Here is a 16689-nt window from a genome sequence, read left to right as displayed (position 1 = left end):
TGCAGCAAATGTTAGAATGCTAACACACTAAACTAAGATGGTGAACATGGCAAACAATACGTAACTGCTAAACATCAGCATGTTAGTATTGTCATCATGAGCATGCTCGCAGAAGGCTTTCCTCTGCGTTTCTGTGAAAGCCCAGGGCTGAAACGCCTCATTAAAAGTGTTAAACACTTATTTGTGAGTGCTGACAACTTCATTTGTCATACTGACATTAGCATTTAGCTCTAAGCGACGCCTCACAAAGCTGACAGTTAAAGAACCACCGTCAACGTTAAGTCATCATTGATTTCCTGATGGAATCTTGTAGACTGTGCTAATGAAAGCAAATAAAACAACTAATGTCCATGAAGCAAATGAAGGTCAACAGACTTATTTTTTTCTGAAGACTCTTAGTAGCACGTTTAGAGGACTTATCTTGATGTCAGCGGATGGATGGAAAACTACAGAGAGAGTTTGGCTTCTTCTCAACGCCTCGAAGCATTATTTAAAATGAGTTTGGTATTGTTTTTCACCTTCAAAGTGTTTTATAGAAATAACTTACTTGTAAGTTTTGGTCTTATCGAGCCAAATGCCACATATGAGGGACCCCGCCATGCCAGCAACGACAATAGTCAGACCAATTCTCCCAGCATTCACCTCATCACCCTGAGGGGGAAAAACATTGACATTTCTGGTTTTGCAGACCATATTAAAAGGCATCTTGGACATTTCCCACCACCCTGCAGTTATCTGGTCCTGGAAGCTCTGAGCAATAACAATCAGACTCCCAGATGCTAGTTATCTGTGTCAGGGTCATCTGCTTCACAGCTTTGTAGTTATCAGTGTCAGAGAAAGAAAACCAAACAAATGTCTACATGCTGGACCTGTTGACAATGAGTATATGGCAGGGAAGAATGGTGGAGGAGGTCAGGAAGGAAGAAACAGAGGAGAAAGAAAGAAACAGAGTGAAATAAAAGATAATTTGGGGTTGTGTCTAGAAGGTAACCCACAAATTGTGAAACTTTTGTGAGATGGTTAAGGTTAGGCATTGACCTCAAATTAAATTAAAGACCCTGACACATCAAGTTTGGGGCCATCAGTGAGCGTCAGTCTAGTTTTTACGGTGTGTCCCGCATCGTTGGCTCCAGAGCCAAAGTTTTTTTGGCCGAATCAGCATGTTGAATCGGCGGCGGAGCCCGTCGGTGATAGAAATCACTCTGATTGGCTGTTCAGCTTAAACGAATCAATGCCCGAGAAGAGAAACGGACATGAGGAAAGCAAGCCAACGAGTAAAGTCAAGAGGACACACAGAAGGCTCTTCTCATTTTTCATTTTCATCTCATCTGATCGTTCCAATACACGGATATTTTCACAACGACATCGCCATCTGGAATGAAGCTAAGTGGTGAGTGAGAGTGCTGTGAAAATGGTCGGCAGACGCCGCTTTGTTTCATGTACGTATCATAACAACGGCTTGTGTATCCTCGGTCTTCATTTTTCCCTTTTTGAATGCCGAATACAGACTACCGCCACCTGCTGGTTGGGAGAGTTATTTCCTCTCATGCAAGCGCAGACCTACGGGCTAACTGGCCGTCGGCTGTAGTCTTTGCGATGTGTTAGATAGCAACTTTTTGGCCAAGACAAAGGCGACGTGAGGCGACGCAACAGTCGGCCTTCATCACCGCTTCTTTGATGTCGGGTTGGTGTGTCTGGGCCTTCAGGTTAGGCATTGACCTCAAATGGTTAAGGTTAGGCATTAACCTCAAATGGTTTAACCTTGAATGATTAAGGTTATGCATAAACCTCAAATGGTTTAACCTTAAATGGTTAAGGTTAGGCATTAACCTCAAATGATTAAGGTTAGGATAGGTCGTCGGGCAGCGAGTCTTGCAAGAGTTTTTGCACGTTTTCGCAACTTGTGGGTTACCTACTAGACACAACCCTTGTCTGGTGGTAAATAAAGTATATGAGGCAGTAGCATATTGTGGAGCAGACGCACTGGGACTTACTGGATAGTGTTCAATGATCATCCGATTCAACAGCGTGGAAATAGAGTAGAAACAGCCAACGTTCAGCCCTGCAGACAACAAACAGAAATCAGTGTTTGTCTATTTTGAGAAGACCTGTAGGGAAAGAAGAGGGTGCAGATGGGACCTCAAGATGCCCCCTAAAAACACACAGCTGACAACTTCACACATCAAGTCCTTTATAGCCTTCAGACTTTTTCACTACTTGGCTAATAACATTTAAGTTTATGGAGCACAAAGACACAAATTCACCTTAAAATCCTGTTCAGGCACATTAAAGGTAGACTAACACATTTTAATATGCTTCACACTGTCAATCATTAACATTGCCTTCATTAGATAGCGACCTTTGAGCAAAAAAATGTGACATCTCAAAAGACCATTAAATCAATATCACACATTACGCAGTGCAGTGGAAGTTTATGTGTTGTTATGATGACACATCCTCATATCTGCAGCTGATAAAGACGGTGAGTTTCCACAAATATGAAAGTGGCAGCTTCAACAGCAGACATCTATTTTGAGGCTTTTACATCTCTACGTTTCACCTCCATATTGCAACAACTTCCTCCTCTGGATGTGTGATAAAAGCGAGATGTTGGAGGATGACCTGCATGTCGCAATGATGTCATCCAGACGCCATTATGACACAGACGCATGTGAAGAAGACACAGATCTGGACTTCCTCCTCTGCTATCTTTATGATATCATTTTTATGTGACCTTCCTATGAACCTACGGCAAGCTCAAATTAGTATTTTTGGAGAGTTAAAGAGTATTCCAACTAACTAATATCATGTAGGGAACTTTGATGTAAGTGAATCAGCTTACAACAATTCAGATATTTGATTAATCACTAATATAATCAAGGAAAAACAGCAAACATATACTAGTTCTAGCCTCTCAAATGTGATGTTTTCCTGCTTTTCTCTGTTTGATATCATTGTGACTTAAATATCTCTGGGTTTTGGATTGATGATCAGACAAAACAAGCAATCTAAAGATGTCATCTTGGACTCTCAGAACTTGTGATCGGCATTTTCACAATTTTCTTGACATAGTCAAATGAATATATAGTAGATTCATCAACAGTGGCAGCCCTGGATAAACATCAGTGGAGAAGTATAAATAAAACACCTAAACATCTGTTCCTCGAGACAAGGTGTCACCTGTTCCACGAGTCTGTTTGTGGAAGTACAGGCAACAGGAGGGGACTCACCGTAGCTGACCACCAGGAGCATGAAGGGCTTGTTGCGCAGCAGCCTCAAGAAAGAAGCCATGTACGAGTACTCGTCACGGGAGATGCTCCTGGCCTGAGCCTGGGCCTGCGTGGGAGGGATCTCTGGTTTCTCCTGAAACACTGGAAGAGACAATCACACAATATTTCAGGAGGTTATTTGTATGTTCTTTCATTAAGCTTGTTGTGATGATGCATCGTCTGTTCCCTGATCAGCCAGTACAGACACTGATGGAGTAGAAGCCGAAGGTCATACTGACAGGCAGACGAGTAACAGTTAAAGCAAAATAAGTCAATAATAATAAGTCAAAGGAAGAGTCAGTTAAACCAACACTAATCATTACCACCTTACCTTTAATTAGGTTCATATTAATTCCTTGTCTCTATAAACCAATTTGTACCTTTTGAAAAGTGCTAAATAAAAAGAAAAGAAAAGAAGAATACATTTTTGTAGGGCTGCCTCCTCTTAGTCGATTAGTCGACTAAGAGGTCGTTTTGGTCTTAATCGACTAAGATTTCTTTAGTCGATTAGTCATTTTTTATGCTTTCTTCATGTTGAATGACTTATTTCCAAGAAACTAATGAGCACATCTCTGGTAAACACAAGATTTAAAGTATGATTCTTTGTGGAGAAACTCAGTTTTACAGATCTGTTGGATTAAATCAACTAATCAATTTGTTGTCAAAATCGTACGAGTGTTAGTCGACTAAGAATTTCTTTGGTCGAGGACAGCCCTAGTACCAACTCTAATTGACAGGCCACTGAGAGGGACACTCGCATGTTCAATAAGATCACATTTTTAGCCATATTCACTTAATATAATCATGTTCTCAAACTCAGTAGTATCTGCCTTTTAGCAAGAATTTCTTGGAGGAGGACAGCCCTACTTTTTGTTATTTTTGCAGAGATGGATACACAGAATAGCATGGTCTCTGAATAGACTAATGCCACATTGTATTGCCTGTCTCTTGATGACTTTTATACCTGATCTGATATAATCAAGATTATTACCACACCCTTGATGCAAAAATTAGAGTGTCCACATAGCAATTTGCAGCTAATAAAGTAATAATAATGTTGAAGCAATACATGCTGTATCAATAGTGGTTGTTATTGTTGTGTTTTTTTCCAGTTAACATAGTACCTATTAATGGGTTTTATTATTTTGATGGTAGGTTGAAATCGTCTGGGATGAGTAACATTTCCAATATCTTTGAATGCAGTAACACTACATTCTGGGTAAGTAAACCATTTCATATGTTACTACTGGGTTTAGCAGGTTGCCCGGTCCACACCTCCCAGAAAAAAACCTGTGGTGAAGCTTCACCGTGTTTCTCTGCCTGTCGGTGAGTTTCAGCCCTTCATGGAGGTGAACGGAGGATTTAACAGAGCTGACGGGGAAGATGATTTCATAAAACACTTCCATGACTCCCTGAGTTCCTGCATGTATTTCACATGGTGTCTGAACACATCTCATCAAAAGGTGAACAATTACAGCAATTACTGCAGCTGCTCATCCAGTGGACTGCGATGCTGTTGAGTTTTCGGTAGAAAGCACATCTCAGGGAGACTCAGCTGTCCAGCAGTGCTGCCTGAGGAGCCCGACAACGGGATAAGAGGCTCTACCGTGTAAAAATGAATGAAATGGTGTGTTAAACAATGATGTTGCATCCTATTAGAGAATCACTTGTGTTCTCATCTAAAAATACCATTACAATGCCAACTAAAAAGTGGTAATGGCATTACTGCGGGGGACAAAGGAGGTGAGGTAGCAGCTTTGTCACAGTCCCTACCGCTGGAAAGCACAAACTGTCAGGATGACTCTTTGCTTTATACATTTTCACAACCATGACTGTGGGAGTTATATGACATTGAAAGAGGCTATTATTGCATGAGTGAGCAAAGAGCCCTGACTGCTCTATGACCCGGTGGATGTGAATAGTCATCTTACCAATGACCACGAGGATGAAGATGAAGGTGGCCACTCCTGCGCTGATGTAGAACATGATTCTAATGTGGCTCGCCAGCTCCTCCACATCGTCCACATTAGGCACCAGGATGGGTGGGAGCAGGAACCCAATGGCGATACCCAGCTGTAGGTGAGAGGCACAAAATTTAACAAATGACTCGTGCGCCTGTAGCTGACGGCTACGCACACACACACAGCTGCACTCAGTACACATCATTACTTAAAGCATCATTACAAAAGTGGGGAAAGGTGTGAAATAACGAAATATGTGTTTGTTTTTCCTCTGCCTTGACAAACAAATTATGCAACAAAAGTTCACGTCTAACTAACGTCTAACAGTTAGACGTGAACTTTTGATGGTTACCCGCTATTGTAAACACATCAATAATACGCTGCTCATTTACCGTATGTAGTGACTACATTCAAAATATGTCAAAGAGGGGGGTGTTAAAGGAACAGTTCGACATTTTGGGAAATACAGCCAGGCGATGTTAGCGCCCTATCCAAATGTAACCAAACCAACCAATCGGCACCTCTAAAGTTCACTAATCAACACATTATATCTTGTTTGTTTAATTCGTACTAAAAAAGAAATATAAAAACTTCAATTGGCTGTTGTATGGGAGGTTATGTTGGACCAAGACAGGCTAGCTGTTTCCCTGTTTCCAATCTTTATGCTAAGCTAAGCTAACCAGCTGCTGGCTATAACCTTATCTCATCTAACTCTTCACCGGAAAGCAAATAAGCATATTTCCCAAAATGTAAAACTATTGCTTTAAGAAGTGCAGCTAATGTAAGGGGTCATATTTAGAGGGACATGTACTTTGCCACTTGAAGAATTATTCATTTAAAGGGATATTGTCTAGGATTTGGTAACATCTAGTGGTGTGGTTGCAGATTGCAACCAACTGAGTACCCCTCCGCTCACTCCTCCCTTTTCAATACTGCAGTAATGTGAGCCGCTGAGTGAAAAACCGTGATTACACTGTTCGCCTTGCTAATAACGCTACTTTAGGAGCAACAGAAGTCAGACGTCGACTGGCGGCACCACGGTTTTGCACTCTGTGGCTCACATTAGTGTAGTTTCCCAAGTGTGAACTATGGTGGCCTTCAGGTAACGTAAAAACGTGAAAGGCTCTCTCTACAGCCAGTGTTTGGTTTGTCTGTTCTGGGCTACTGAAGAAACATGGTGGAGCAACATGGCAGACTCCATGAAGAGGACCCGCTCCCTATGTAGATATGAAGGACTCATTCTTAGCTAACGAAAACAAAACAATTCTTAGTTTCAGGTGATTAATTAAAAAATAGTTATGAATATTATATTCCTATAATATAAATTTAAATATATGTTACACACTGTTCCTTTAACTTGTGGTCCTTTTGCTAGAGATCCGTACAACACAGTAATTGGAGAGTCATCTCTGTTTAATCACTGTCACATATCCGGAGCAAAGAACCGACTTTATCCCTAATTTTTTTTTGCCTTTTGAATAAGAAGAGGAAGTCTTGATAACTTGTCAAAAATGCAAAACAAGCTTATTCTCAATTGGTGCAAATCAAAGATGTCTTATGAAGTTACTTTTGGCACACAAACTGTTTGATCTTCAAAGGCCTTTATGGAGATCCTACTTTCTTAATGTGAACTACTTCTAAACGTCCAAGGGGATATGTGAACTACTTCAGCATGAAAACTTAGAAACATCAGGTTTAGGGCCCGAAGCCAAAGGAATAAAGTTGTAGGGGATTTACAAATGGAACAGGTTTGGTTATTAGCTAATTTAATAAATAATATTCATAGAATTATTATTATTAATAAGAATTATTAACCAAACCTGTTCCATTTGTAAATCCCCTACAAATGGTGCCCCGTGTGAGGCTCTCTGATACCAGTTGTTGCAATATTCATGTACAATAATCCAGAATAGTCACTTTTGATTTATTAATTTTTCAAAAATTTAGATTTTTGAAAATTGATTTTCTTTTCAGGATTTGTCAAGCATATAATCAGTGTGGACTGTTTAAGTGTGTATTAGTGGTTAGTTTTGTCTTGTTTGTTTGAAATAGCAATTTTGGTTGCTATTTGTTTTTGTGGAATCCCTAATCCATTAACATAAGCTGTTACTGACTAAAGGTGCTAAAGTGACTCATTAACATCCAAAGGATTTGAGTAACACTTGAGCCTGATAGCTTTAACAAATCTAACACAGTTTTGTAATCCACAGGTCAAATCCTCTTACCTGTGCATTTTTCTTTCAGCAACATAGTATCAACTTTCTATTTTATATCTCAGGGTTATAGTTTACTAGCTCAGCCAAATGAGTAGGAACGACACCCGTGAGTCAGGAGCCCATGAGTCCAGCGATCCATGCCTGCATCCTGCAGGCATGGATCGCTGGACTCATGGGGAGTCTCGGCTCCTGACTCACGGGTGTCGTTCCTACTCATTTGGCTGAGCTAGTAAACTATAACCCTGAGATATAAAATAGAAAGTTGATACTATGTTGCTGAAAGAAAAATGCACAGGTAAGAGGATTTGACCTGTGGATTACAAAACTGTGTTAGATTTGTTAAAGCTATCAGGCTCAAGTGTTACTCAAATCCTTTGGATGTTAATGAGTCACTTTAGCACCTTTAGTCAGTAACACTGTTCGCCTTGCTAATAACGCTACTTTAGGAGCAACAGAAGTCAGACGTCGACTGGCGGCACCACGGTTTTGCACTCTGTGGCTCACATTAGTGTAGTTTCCCAAGTGTGAACTATGGTGGCCTTCAGGTAACGTAAAAACGTGAAAGGCTCTCTCTACAGCCAGTGTTTGGTTTGTCTGTTCTGGGCTACTGAAGAAACATGGTGGAGCAACATGGCAGACTCCATGAAGAGGACCCGCTCCCTATGTAGATATGAAGGACTCATTCTTAGCTAACGAAAACAAAACAATTCTTAGTTTCAGGTGATTAATTAAAAAATAGTTATGAATATTATATTCCTATAATATAAATTTAAATATATGTTACACACTGTTCCTTTAACTTGTGGTCCTTTTGCTAGAGATCCGTACAACACAGTAATTGGAGAGTCATCTCTGTTTAATCACTGTCACATATCCGGAGCAAAGAACCGACTTTATCCCTAATTTTTTTTTGCCTTTTGAATAAGAAGAGGAAGTCTTGATAACTTGTCAAAAATGCAAAACAAGCTTATTCTCAATTGGTGCAAATCAAAGATGTCTTATGAAGTTACTTTTGGCACACAAACTGTTTGATCTTCAAAGGCCTTTATGGAGATCCTACTTTCTTAATGTGAACTACTTCTAAACGTCCAAGGGGATATGTGAACTACTTCAGCATGAAAACTTAGAAACATCAGGTTTAGGGCCCGAAGCCAAAGGAATAAAGTTGTAGGGGATTTACAAATGGAACAGGTTTGGTTATTAGCTAATTTAATAAATAATATTCATAGAATTATTATTATTAATAAGAATTATTAACCAAACCTGTTCCATTTGTAAATCCCCTACAAATGGTGCCCCGTGTGAGGCTCTCTGATACCAGTTGTTGCAATATTCATGTACAATAATCCAGAATAGTCACTTTTGATTTATTAATTTTTCAAAAATTTAGATTTTTGAAAATTGATTTTCTTTTCAGGATTTGTCAAGCATATAATCAGTGTGGACTGTTTAAGTGTGTATTAGTGGTTAGTTTTGTCTTGTTTGTTTGAAATAGCAATTTTGGTTGCTATTTGTTTTTGTGGAATCCCTAATCCATTAACATAAGCTGTTACTGACTAAAGGTGCTAAAGTGACTCATTAACATCCAAAGGATTTGAGTAACACTTGAGCCTGATAGCTTTAACAAATCTAACACAGTTTTGTAATCCACAGGTCAAATCCTCTTACCTGTGCATTTTTCTTTCAGCAACATAGTATCAACTTTCTATTTTATATCTCAGGGTTATAGTTTACTAGCTCAGCCAAATGAGTAGGAACGACACCCGTGAGTCAGGAGCCCATGAGTCCAGCGATCCATGCCTGCATCCTGCAGGCATGGATCGCTGGACTCATGGGGAGTCTCGGCTCCTGACTCACGGGTGTCGTTCCTACTCATTTGGCTGAGCTAGTAAACTATAACCCTGAGATATAAAATAGAAAGTTGATACTATGTTGCTGAAAGAAAAATGCACAGGTAAGAGGATTTGACCTGTGGATTACAAAACTGTGTTAGATTTGTTAAAGCTATCAGGCTCAAGTGTTACTCAAATCCTTTGGATGTTAATGAGTCACTTTAGCACCTTTAGTCAGTAACACTGTTCGCCTTGCTAATAACGCTACTTTAGGAGCAACAGAAGTCAGACGTCGACTGGCGGCACCACGGTTTTGCACTCTGTGGCTCACATTAGTGTAGTTTCCCAAGTGTGAACTATGGTGGCCTTCAGGTAACGTAAAAACGTGAAAGGCTCTCTCTACAGCCAGTGTTTGGTTTGTCTGTTCTGGGCTACTGAAGAAACATGGTGGAGCAACATGGCAGACTCCATGAAGAGGACCCGCTCCCTATGTAGATATGAAGGACTCATTCTTAGCTAACGAAAACAAAACAATTCTTAGTTTCAGGTGATTAATTAAAAAATAGTTATGAATATTATATTCCTATAATATAAATTTAAATATATGTTACACACTGTTCCTTTAACTTGTGGTCCTTTTGCTAGAGATCCGTACAACACAGTAATTGGAGAGTCATCTCTGTTTAATCACTGTCACATATCCGGAGCAAAGAACCGACTTTATCCCTAATTTTTTTTTGCCTTTTGAATAAGAAGAGGAAGTCTTGATAACTTGTCAAAAATGCAAAACAAGCTTATTCTCAATTGGTGCAAATCAAAGATGTCTTATGAAGTTACTTTTGGCACACAAACTGTTTGATCTTCAAAGGCCTTTATGGAGATCCTACTTTCTTAATGTGAACTACTTCTAAACGTCCAAGGGGATATGTGAACTACTTCAGCATGAAAACTTAGAAACATCAGGTTTAGGGCCCGAAGCCAAAGGAATAAAGTTGTAGGGGATTTACAAATGGAACAGGTTTGGTTATTAGCTAATTTAATAAATAATATTCATAGAATTATTATTATTAATAAGAATTATTAACCAAACCTGTTCCATTTGTAAATCCCCTACAAATGGTGCCCCGTGTGAGGCTCTCTGATACCAGTTGTTGCAATATTCATGTACAATAATCCAGAATAGTCACTTTTGATTTATTAATTTTTCAAAAATTTAGATTTTTGAAAATTGATTTTCTTTTCAGGATTTGTCAAGCATATAATCAGTGTGGACTGTTTAAGTGTGTATTAGTGGTTAGTTTTGTCTTGTTTGTTTGAAATAGCAATTTTGGTTGCTATTTGTTTTTGTGGAATCCCTAACCCATTAACATAAGCTGTTACTGACTAAAGGTGCTAAAGTGACTCATTAACATCCAAAGGATTTGAGTAACACTTGAGCCTGATAGCTTTAACAAATCTAACACAGTTTTGTAATCCACAGGTCAAATCCTCTTACCTGTGCATTTTTCTTTCAGCAACATAGTATCAACTTTCTATTTTATATCTCAGGGTTATAGTTTACTAGCTCAGCCAAATGAGTAGGAACGACACCCGTGAGTCAGGAGCCGAGACTCCCCATGAGTCCAGCGATCCATGCCTGCAGGATGCGGTCGCTGGCCTCCTCAAGTTCTCCCTCGAGGAGAAAGAAAATCTTAATAGCTACAGTGCTAGCACTGTAGAAAGTAAGATAATAGAGCTGGTTGAGTTTATCAACCAGCCGACCGGGAAGCCACAGCGCACCGTCCCGGATGTGCTCGGTCAATTAGTCTTGTTGTATGACCGCAAAGCGCAGCGGCAAGCTGCCGAGCACCAGGCGCAGCTCCAGGCTGCAGAGTGTGGTAATTCCAACCTACAAAGGGAGGTTCGGGATTACCGTTTCGAGGTCTCCCGAACACAGGAAGATCGCGCTCGGCTGCTGGAGGAGACTGACGCCGCGTATGCGCAGCTTCAGGCTGCCATGCAGGAAGCAGAGGCCAGAGTGAAGGAGGCCCAGGCCAGACAGGTAAGTACCGCTGCTAACCTGTTCTCCTTAGAATCACCTGACTCAGATACGGAGAACGTTTCTGCTGCTAATCCATCCAGCCAAACCCTTGGCTGGACCCCATCTAACCCCATCACTCGTGATGGTCACCGTGCCCAAGTAGCAGCCCGCCCGATGGACACAGGTTCACTGCCCTCCAGGAGTGTACCCCAATCCATCCAGAGCCGTGCTACTTTGCGGTTTGACCTATCTCCACCTCCACTCCGGACAGGGGTAAGTTACTCACGAGAAGTGAGTGGTTTTAGATCCTCATACGCGGACGATCGCTCAACGTCACGTAGCTCGCGACCTAACCCCAACCGGACTCCGCCCCCTGCACGAAGGAGGAGCCATCGTCCTTCCCGCTTGGGTGACCCAGGCGACTACGGGTCTTCAGATGACTCGGACCGCGGTTACCCGCCCCGAAGTCATGGCCTGCGTACCCATCAGCTTGAGTCCCTGGCAAAGGACATTGAGCGCTTTGATCCCAGTAGTCGAGAGTCCAACATCGACGACTACCTCAGGGAGATCGAGCGCTGCCTTCTTGATCTACCTCACGCTTCGTCACGTGAGGAGCTAAAGCTTGTGTGGAAGACTACGGCTAGAAGCGTTCATGTCTTCATGGAATCCTTGGCACCACAAATCAGAGACTGCTATCCAGCCCTCTGTAATGCCCTACGAGAGGAGTATTCTCCATATACGGATCCAGCTTCTGCCACTCTCGGCGCTTTCGCAGTAATGCATAAAAAGCATGAGTCCCCGAGAGACTATTACAGACGCCTGAGAGCCGCTTACTTTCAGGGACGTAACGCCCCGGGTCTGGAGGAAGAACAAACTTTCAAGTCCCTGTTCCTGCACAACCTCCACGAAAGTGTGCGTTATGATGTCACGATGTCCAGCAGGTCAAACAACCTCAGCATGCATGAGATCAGGAGGTATGCGCAGATGGCCTGGGAGACACAGATACGCCCTGTTAAGTGGCAAGAAGACGACGCCGCCCGTGTCCTGGGGATTCAGTCCTCTGAGAGCAATGACCTGGCACTCGAAGGCAACGAAATGCCTTGTGCTTGGGAAAATGCCAGGGTGACTTACCAGAGACGCCAACCACCTCGCCAGTATGGTAGCCAACCACCTCTCCAGCATGGTAACCAACAGAACCAAGGGGGTGGTAACCAAGGCTACTTCCACAATCAGGCCGGGCCAAGGCAACCTGATACCTTCCAACCGAAGAGGTTTCAGTACGACCAAAACCCCAAGCAAAGAGGTAAGTATAATGATGCAGTCCCAAACCCCCCCAGAGGGGAGGGTTGGCAAGAAATGGAAAACATGATTCGAAAGTGTTTCAAGGAAGCGATGAGACAGTTTGGGACAGCCAGTCAACAACCAGCGCTGCCGGACACTCCAAAGAAGTCCGACGACAGCCCCCCACCAGTATGACATGGCCGGATCCCATTCTCTTCTACCACCAAAGTTTACGTCGTAAGCTGGAGAAAGGAACCAAAGGAGCCCACGTTGCTCCCTGGGACCGCCACACCGAACGTACCGCAACCTCCATTCTTGACCTCCTTGGCAACCTTGTCCGCAAGGATAATGCCACACGCATATACACCTCAGTATTCATAAGGAGCTGTATCAGCACCCTTGATCTGCTTGACTCCGGTTTTGAACTAAACCTTATGTGTTCCAACACTTAGGTTCCATCACTCTTCAGGGGATGACTCTCGTACATCCCATTTGCATCTGCACTCACGATGCAGAGCCCGTGCTCATCGGTCAGACGGACAAGCCGCCGTCATCCAGGAGTCCAGAGGACCCCCACCGATGCTCATGCCTTTTCCAGAACCTAATCCGGGTTCTGATCTTTCCTTCTGGATCCACACGGACCAGATAACCTTAAGCCTTTTGCACTTCCAGGAGAGAGGGCAGCCTCCACACCCGAAAGGGGGGGGGCAGGCCCCACTCTCAGAGGAAGAGAACACACCCATGTACACCTTAGAACACCACCAACCATTGCCTACCACGATGACGACCCGTCTCTCTACCTCATTCCCAACCTGAACATGTGTGCCAAACAAAGGACATACACCGGGTTTGCCCAAGCAACCCCTTTGTTCAAGATGTAACAAACTACCTCTGCGGCCTGAGAGTTGACACTCCCGAACAGAAGTGTCCAGGTAGTATGACCATCAGGGATGAGACCACGGAGACACGGGTGGAACGGGCTGGCAATCGCTGGCTTGTTCGTACATCGGCCACCGAAGCCCTATTGGGTCATGACCGCCATGATACAGCCACTAAACTAACACTACCTAACCAGACAGTGTTTTCTTAACAATTCCATTGGGAGCTACAATACACATCGATGACATTGTCCTCCATCATCTCAACCCCGACAGACATGACGTGGAGATTGAGATCATGGACGCGTTCAGAGGTCACGACCTCACAATAGGCGACACCCTTCAACAGCAGCTTCTGGCTGAAGGGACTAAATTGGTTCAGTTCAGTCTCAAACCGACTGGATTTACCACCACATTTTCGTCACATATGAATGGGTTATCGTCCTATCAAGATCATCCGATGAATTGGATAGCCCTGGTGCTTTTGCTTGGTGGTTGGATCATCACGGCCATCGCTGCACACAGCATGTAAAAGTACATCCAGACACTACGTGCCAAACTAGATTAACTTCTGTTTGTGTCACCAAGCTTCATACATTAACCCTAATCCTAATTCTTTCCTCCTTCTCCGAGCAGCAAAGAATGTGATAAAATTGGTGTTTCCCTCAGGTTGAATGATGTATAAATGTAAAACGATGCAACAAGAAATAGATAAATCATCTGCCCAGATACTAGAGCCTCTGTAAAACGTCATGCGCTGAACGGCATGGACTACCCAAACTCTTTCCCACTCGGGAATATGGACTGTGTAACCCTCAGGTTACCATCACCTACACGGACTGTTCGGCCCATTCATGCTCTAAAGACCGGGACCTGCGTCCCACTCTTCAGAACAAAGGGGGACTGTAGGGACCTCACGAGACAAAGAGCCTTGGCCTACATGGGAAACCAGAAGCCTGATCACAGCAGGGGTCCCAACTGCCGGCTCCGAAAGTCTCTCACCTACATGCGAGATTTCATGTTGAATCCAAAACAAGGACTCCCATTGGATGAGGCTAACAGGAAATGTGGGGCCTTTTCCGGGGAAACGCCCACTATCTCAAGAGATAAAAGCACGCTACCTGAGTAGCTCACCTTTTTCTCCTCTTCTCCCCTTTTCTCCCCTTTTCCACTGCAACGCTACCCAACGCTTCAGCGTTCACCTAAGACCGAGCCACATTTTCTGACCTCGCTGGACGAGTTAAGATAATGTTGTGTCCATCAGACTTTGATTCACATCCCTGCAGAAGGAAGACTACAGCCCGGCTTCACCAAGGAAGCCGGGGACAACCGCTCTTCATCAAAGGAAACGAGCGCACCGCCTTTCCTTCATTTCTGGCTGCTTTCCCCTCCGCTGCCACCCGGAGGTCCAGCCTGCCGTTCAGCAGCTGACGAGCTCCATAACGGCCCGTTATTGTCCGAGCCAGCACGAAGCCGCCGGACCAATTAACGAAGATCCACCCCACTATCGCTCCGAAGAAGCGATTCCAGTAAGAGGCTTGTGTCTGGGCAGAGACTAGTGAGATTGTATATTCCAATGAGTTAATAACTATTGTTGATTTATACTGAACGTACGGACCGCCGAGTCCGTCTGTTTGCTTTGTTTATTTAACTTGCTTTGCTTTGGTTTGCTTGTTTATGTTGTTTTGTTTACTATTGCTGACCGTCTGATTACTGTGTGCTCCTTGTGTTAGCTCCTGCTAAACGTGAAGATCTGTAGCTGTAGTTTATTATTGAAAGACCAGTGCACGGCTGGCTAACGTGAGTTTGCCTGCCGAGCATCTGAGTGATAATAACCCAGCTAGTACATCTCTCGTGCGGCAGTTAGGATTCCTGCTGCTGCGGTGTTTACTGTTTTACTGTGATACTGTTTTAAGGCGCCCCCGCCTTTCTTTCCCTCCACTTCTACCACACACAAACAAACACTTTGCCGACACGCGGGATCCCCGTCCCGTTCGGTAATTTCCGTGGCGCTACCGCCACCAGAGCAACTCCTCCCTCGTGACGGTGACGCCGCCTCGGGGTTTCCCTTGCTCCTCCCACACACGCACACACGTAGATACGCCTCCTCACGTTCTTACCTTACTGATCACGCGGGACTTTCACATCCGTTTGGGCGTGATCTGTAACGTTCGAGCAACCCCTCCCTCGCGTGACGTCACCACGTCCACCGCGGGTGTCCTTTGCTCCTCCCTACACCACACACACACATAGACACGCCTCCTCACATAGGCTCACCTCATTACCTTACAGGTCACGTGGGAGTCACACCCCGTTTGTGCGTGATCTGTACGTTCGAGCAAACCCCCCCCCTCGTGTGACGTAACCACTTGCGTGGTGACGTCCACTTAGGGTGTCCTTTGCTCCTCCCACACCACATATACACATTTGCATTCACACACACACATCTCTCTCTCTTACACACACATCTCCCTCTCTCCCGCACACACCTTTCCTTTTGCCTTTGTGTTTTGTTTAATTCTAGTTTAGTGCTTAGAGCTGCATTGTAGAATGTCCGTTTGTTTATTAAAAGTGTTGTTAATTAGTAATTACTGCTGTAATAACTGTTGATTTAGATTAATGTTGTTAGAGTGTTTATTGTTGATTAAGATCACTGTATTTAAATAAATGGTCTTATTTTAAATAGCAGTTGTCTGTGTTTATTGTGCATTCATATTGTAATAACGGCTGGTTATGAGAGTCAGTGCTCGGATTCACCCTTCACCGTTCATCTCCTAAGTGTAAAGTAGTGCTTAAATACTGGCCTTTGGAGTGAACAATCCCCTTATGAGACTGGATTAACGTTTTGGTTATTGGTCCCTGATTCCAGGGTGGTGCCCCGTTCATTATTAATGTTGATTAATAATTCTTATTAATAATAATAATTCTATGAATATTATTTATTAAATTAGCTAATAACCAAACCTGTTCCATTTGTAAATCCCCTACAAAGTCGTGGTGAGAAAGTAAACATCAACAACAATGTGTCCTCTTATCTTTAGCAGCGGGGGAGCGGGACTTAAGCACAAAACAAGAACATGCGTGACAATGGCCGGTATGCAGTGTTTGGTCTAAAGCAGGTGAAAGAGGACACACTTCAATTGAAGAAAAACAGTTTAGGTTTACAGGTTCAAGAGCATCAGAGGGGTCGGACGTCTTTTGATTGTTTATGTTTACGTAGAGAGTTAAATGT

The 16689-nt window shown here is 43.2% G+C and overlaps 1 protein-coding gene across 1 annotated transcript in view; it reads right to left on the bottom strand.

The window, feature by feature from the left end:
* The window catches only part of LOC141783153 (choline/ethanolamine transporter flvcr2b-like), a 32413-nt gene that overhangs the window by 9745 nt on the left and 5979 nt on the right, over positions 1–16689 (bottom strand). Inside the window, exons 3-6 of the mRNA XM_074660230.1 lie at positions 5201–5342; positions 3231–3371; positions 1995–2062; positions 548–651 (exon numbers count right to left, since the gene is read on the bottom strand). Coding sequence (XP_074516331.1) covers positions 548–651; positions 1995–2062; positions 3231–3371; positions 5201–5342 — 455 coding nt within the window. The remainder of the gene's footprint in view (positions 1–547; positions 652–1994; positions 2063–3230; positions 3372–5200; positions 5343–16689) is intronic.

The sequence above is a fragment of the Sebastes fasciatus genome, chromosome 15 (assembly GCF_043250625.1).
Source record: "Sebastes fasciatus isolate fSebFas1 chromosome 15, fSebFas1.pri, whole genome shotgun sequence".
NCBI classification, from domain to species: domain Eukaryota; kingdom Metazoa; phylum Chordata; class Actinopteri; order Perciformes; family Sebastidae; genus Sebastes; species Sebastes fasciatus.
Note: the sequence above shows the minus strand (reverse complement) of the source record. Positions and strands in the feature narration are given on the sequence as shown.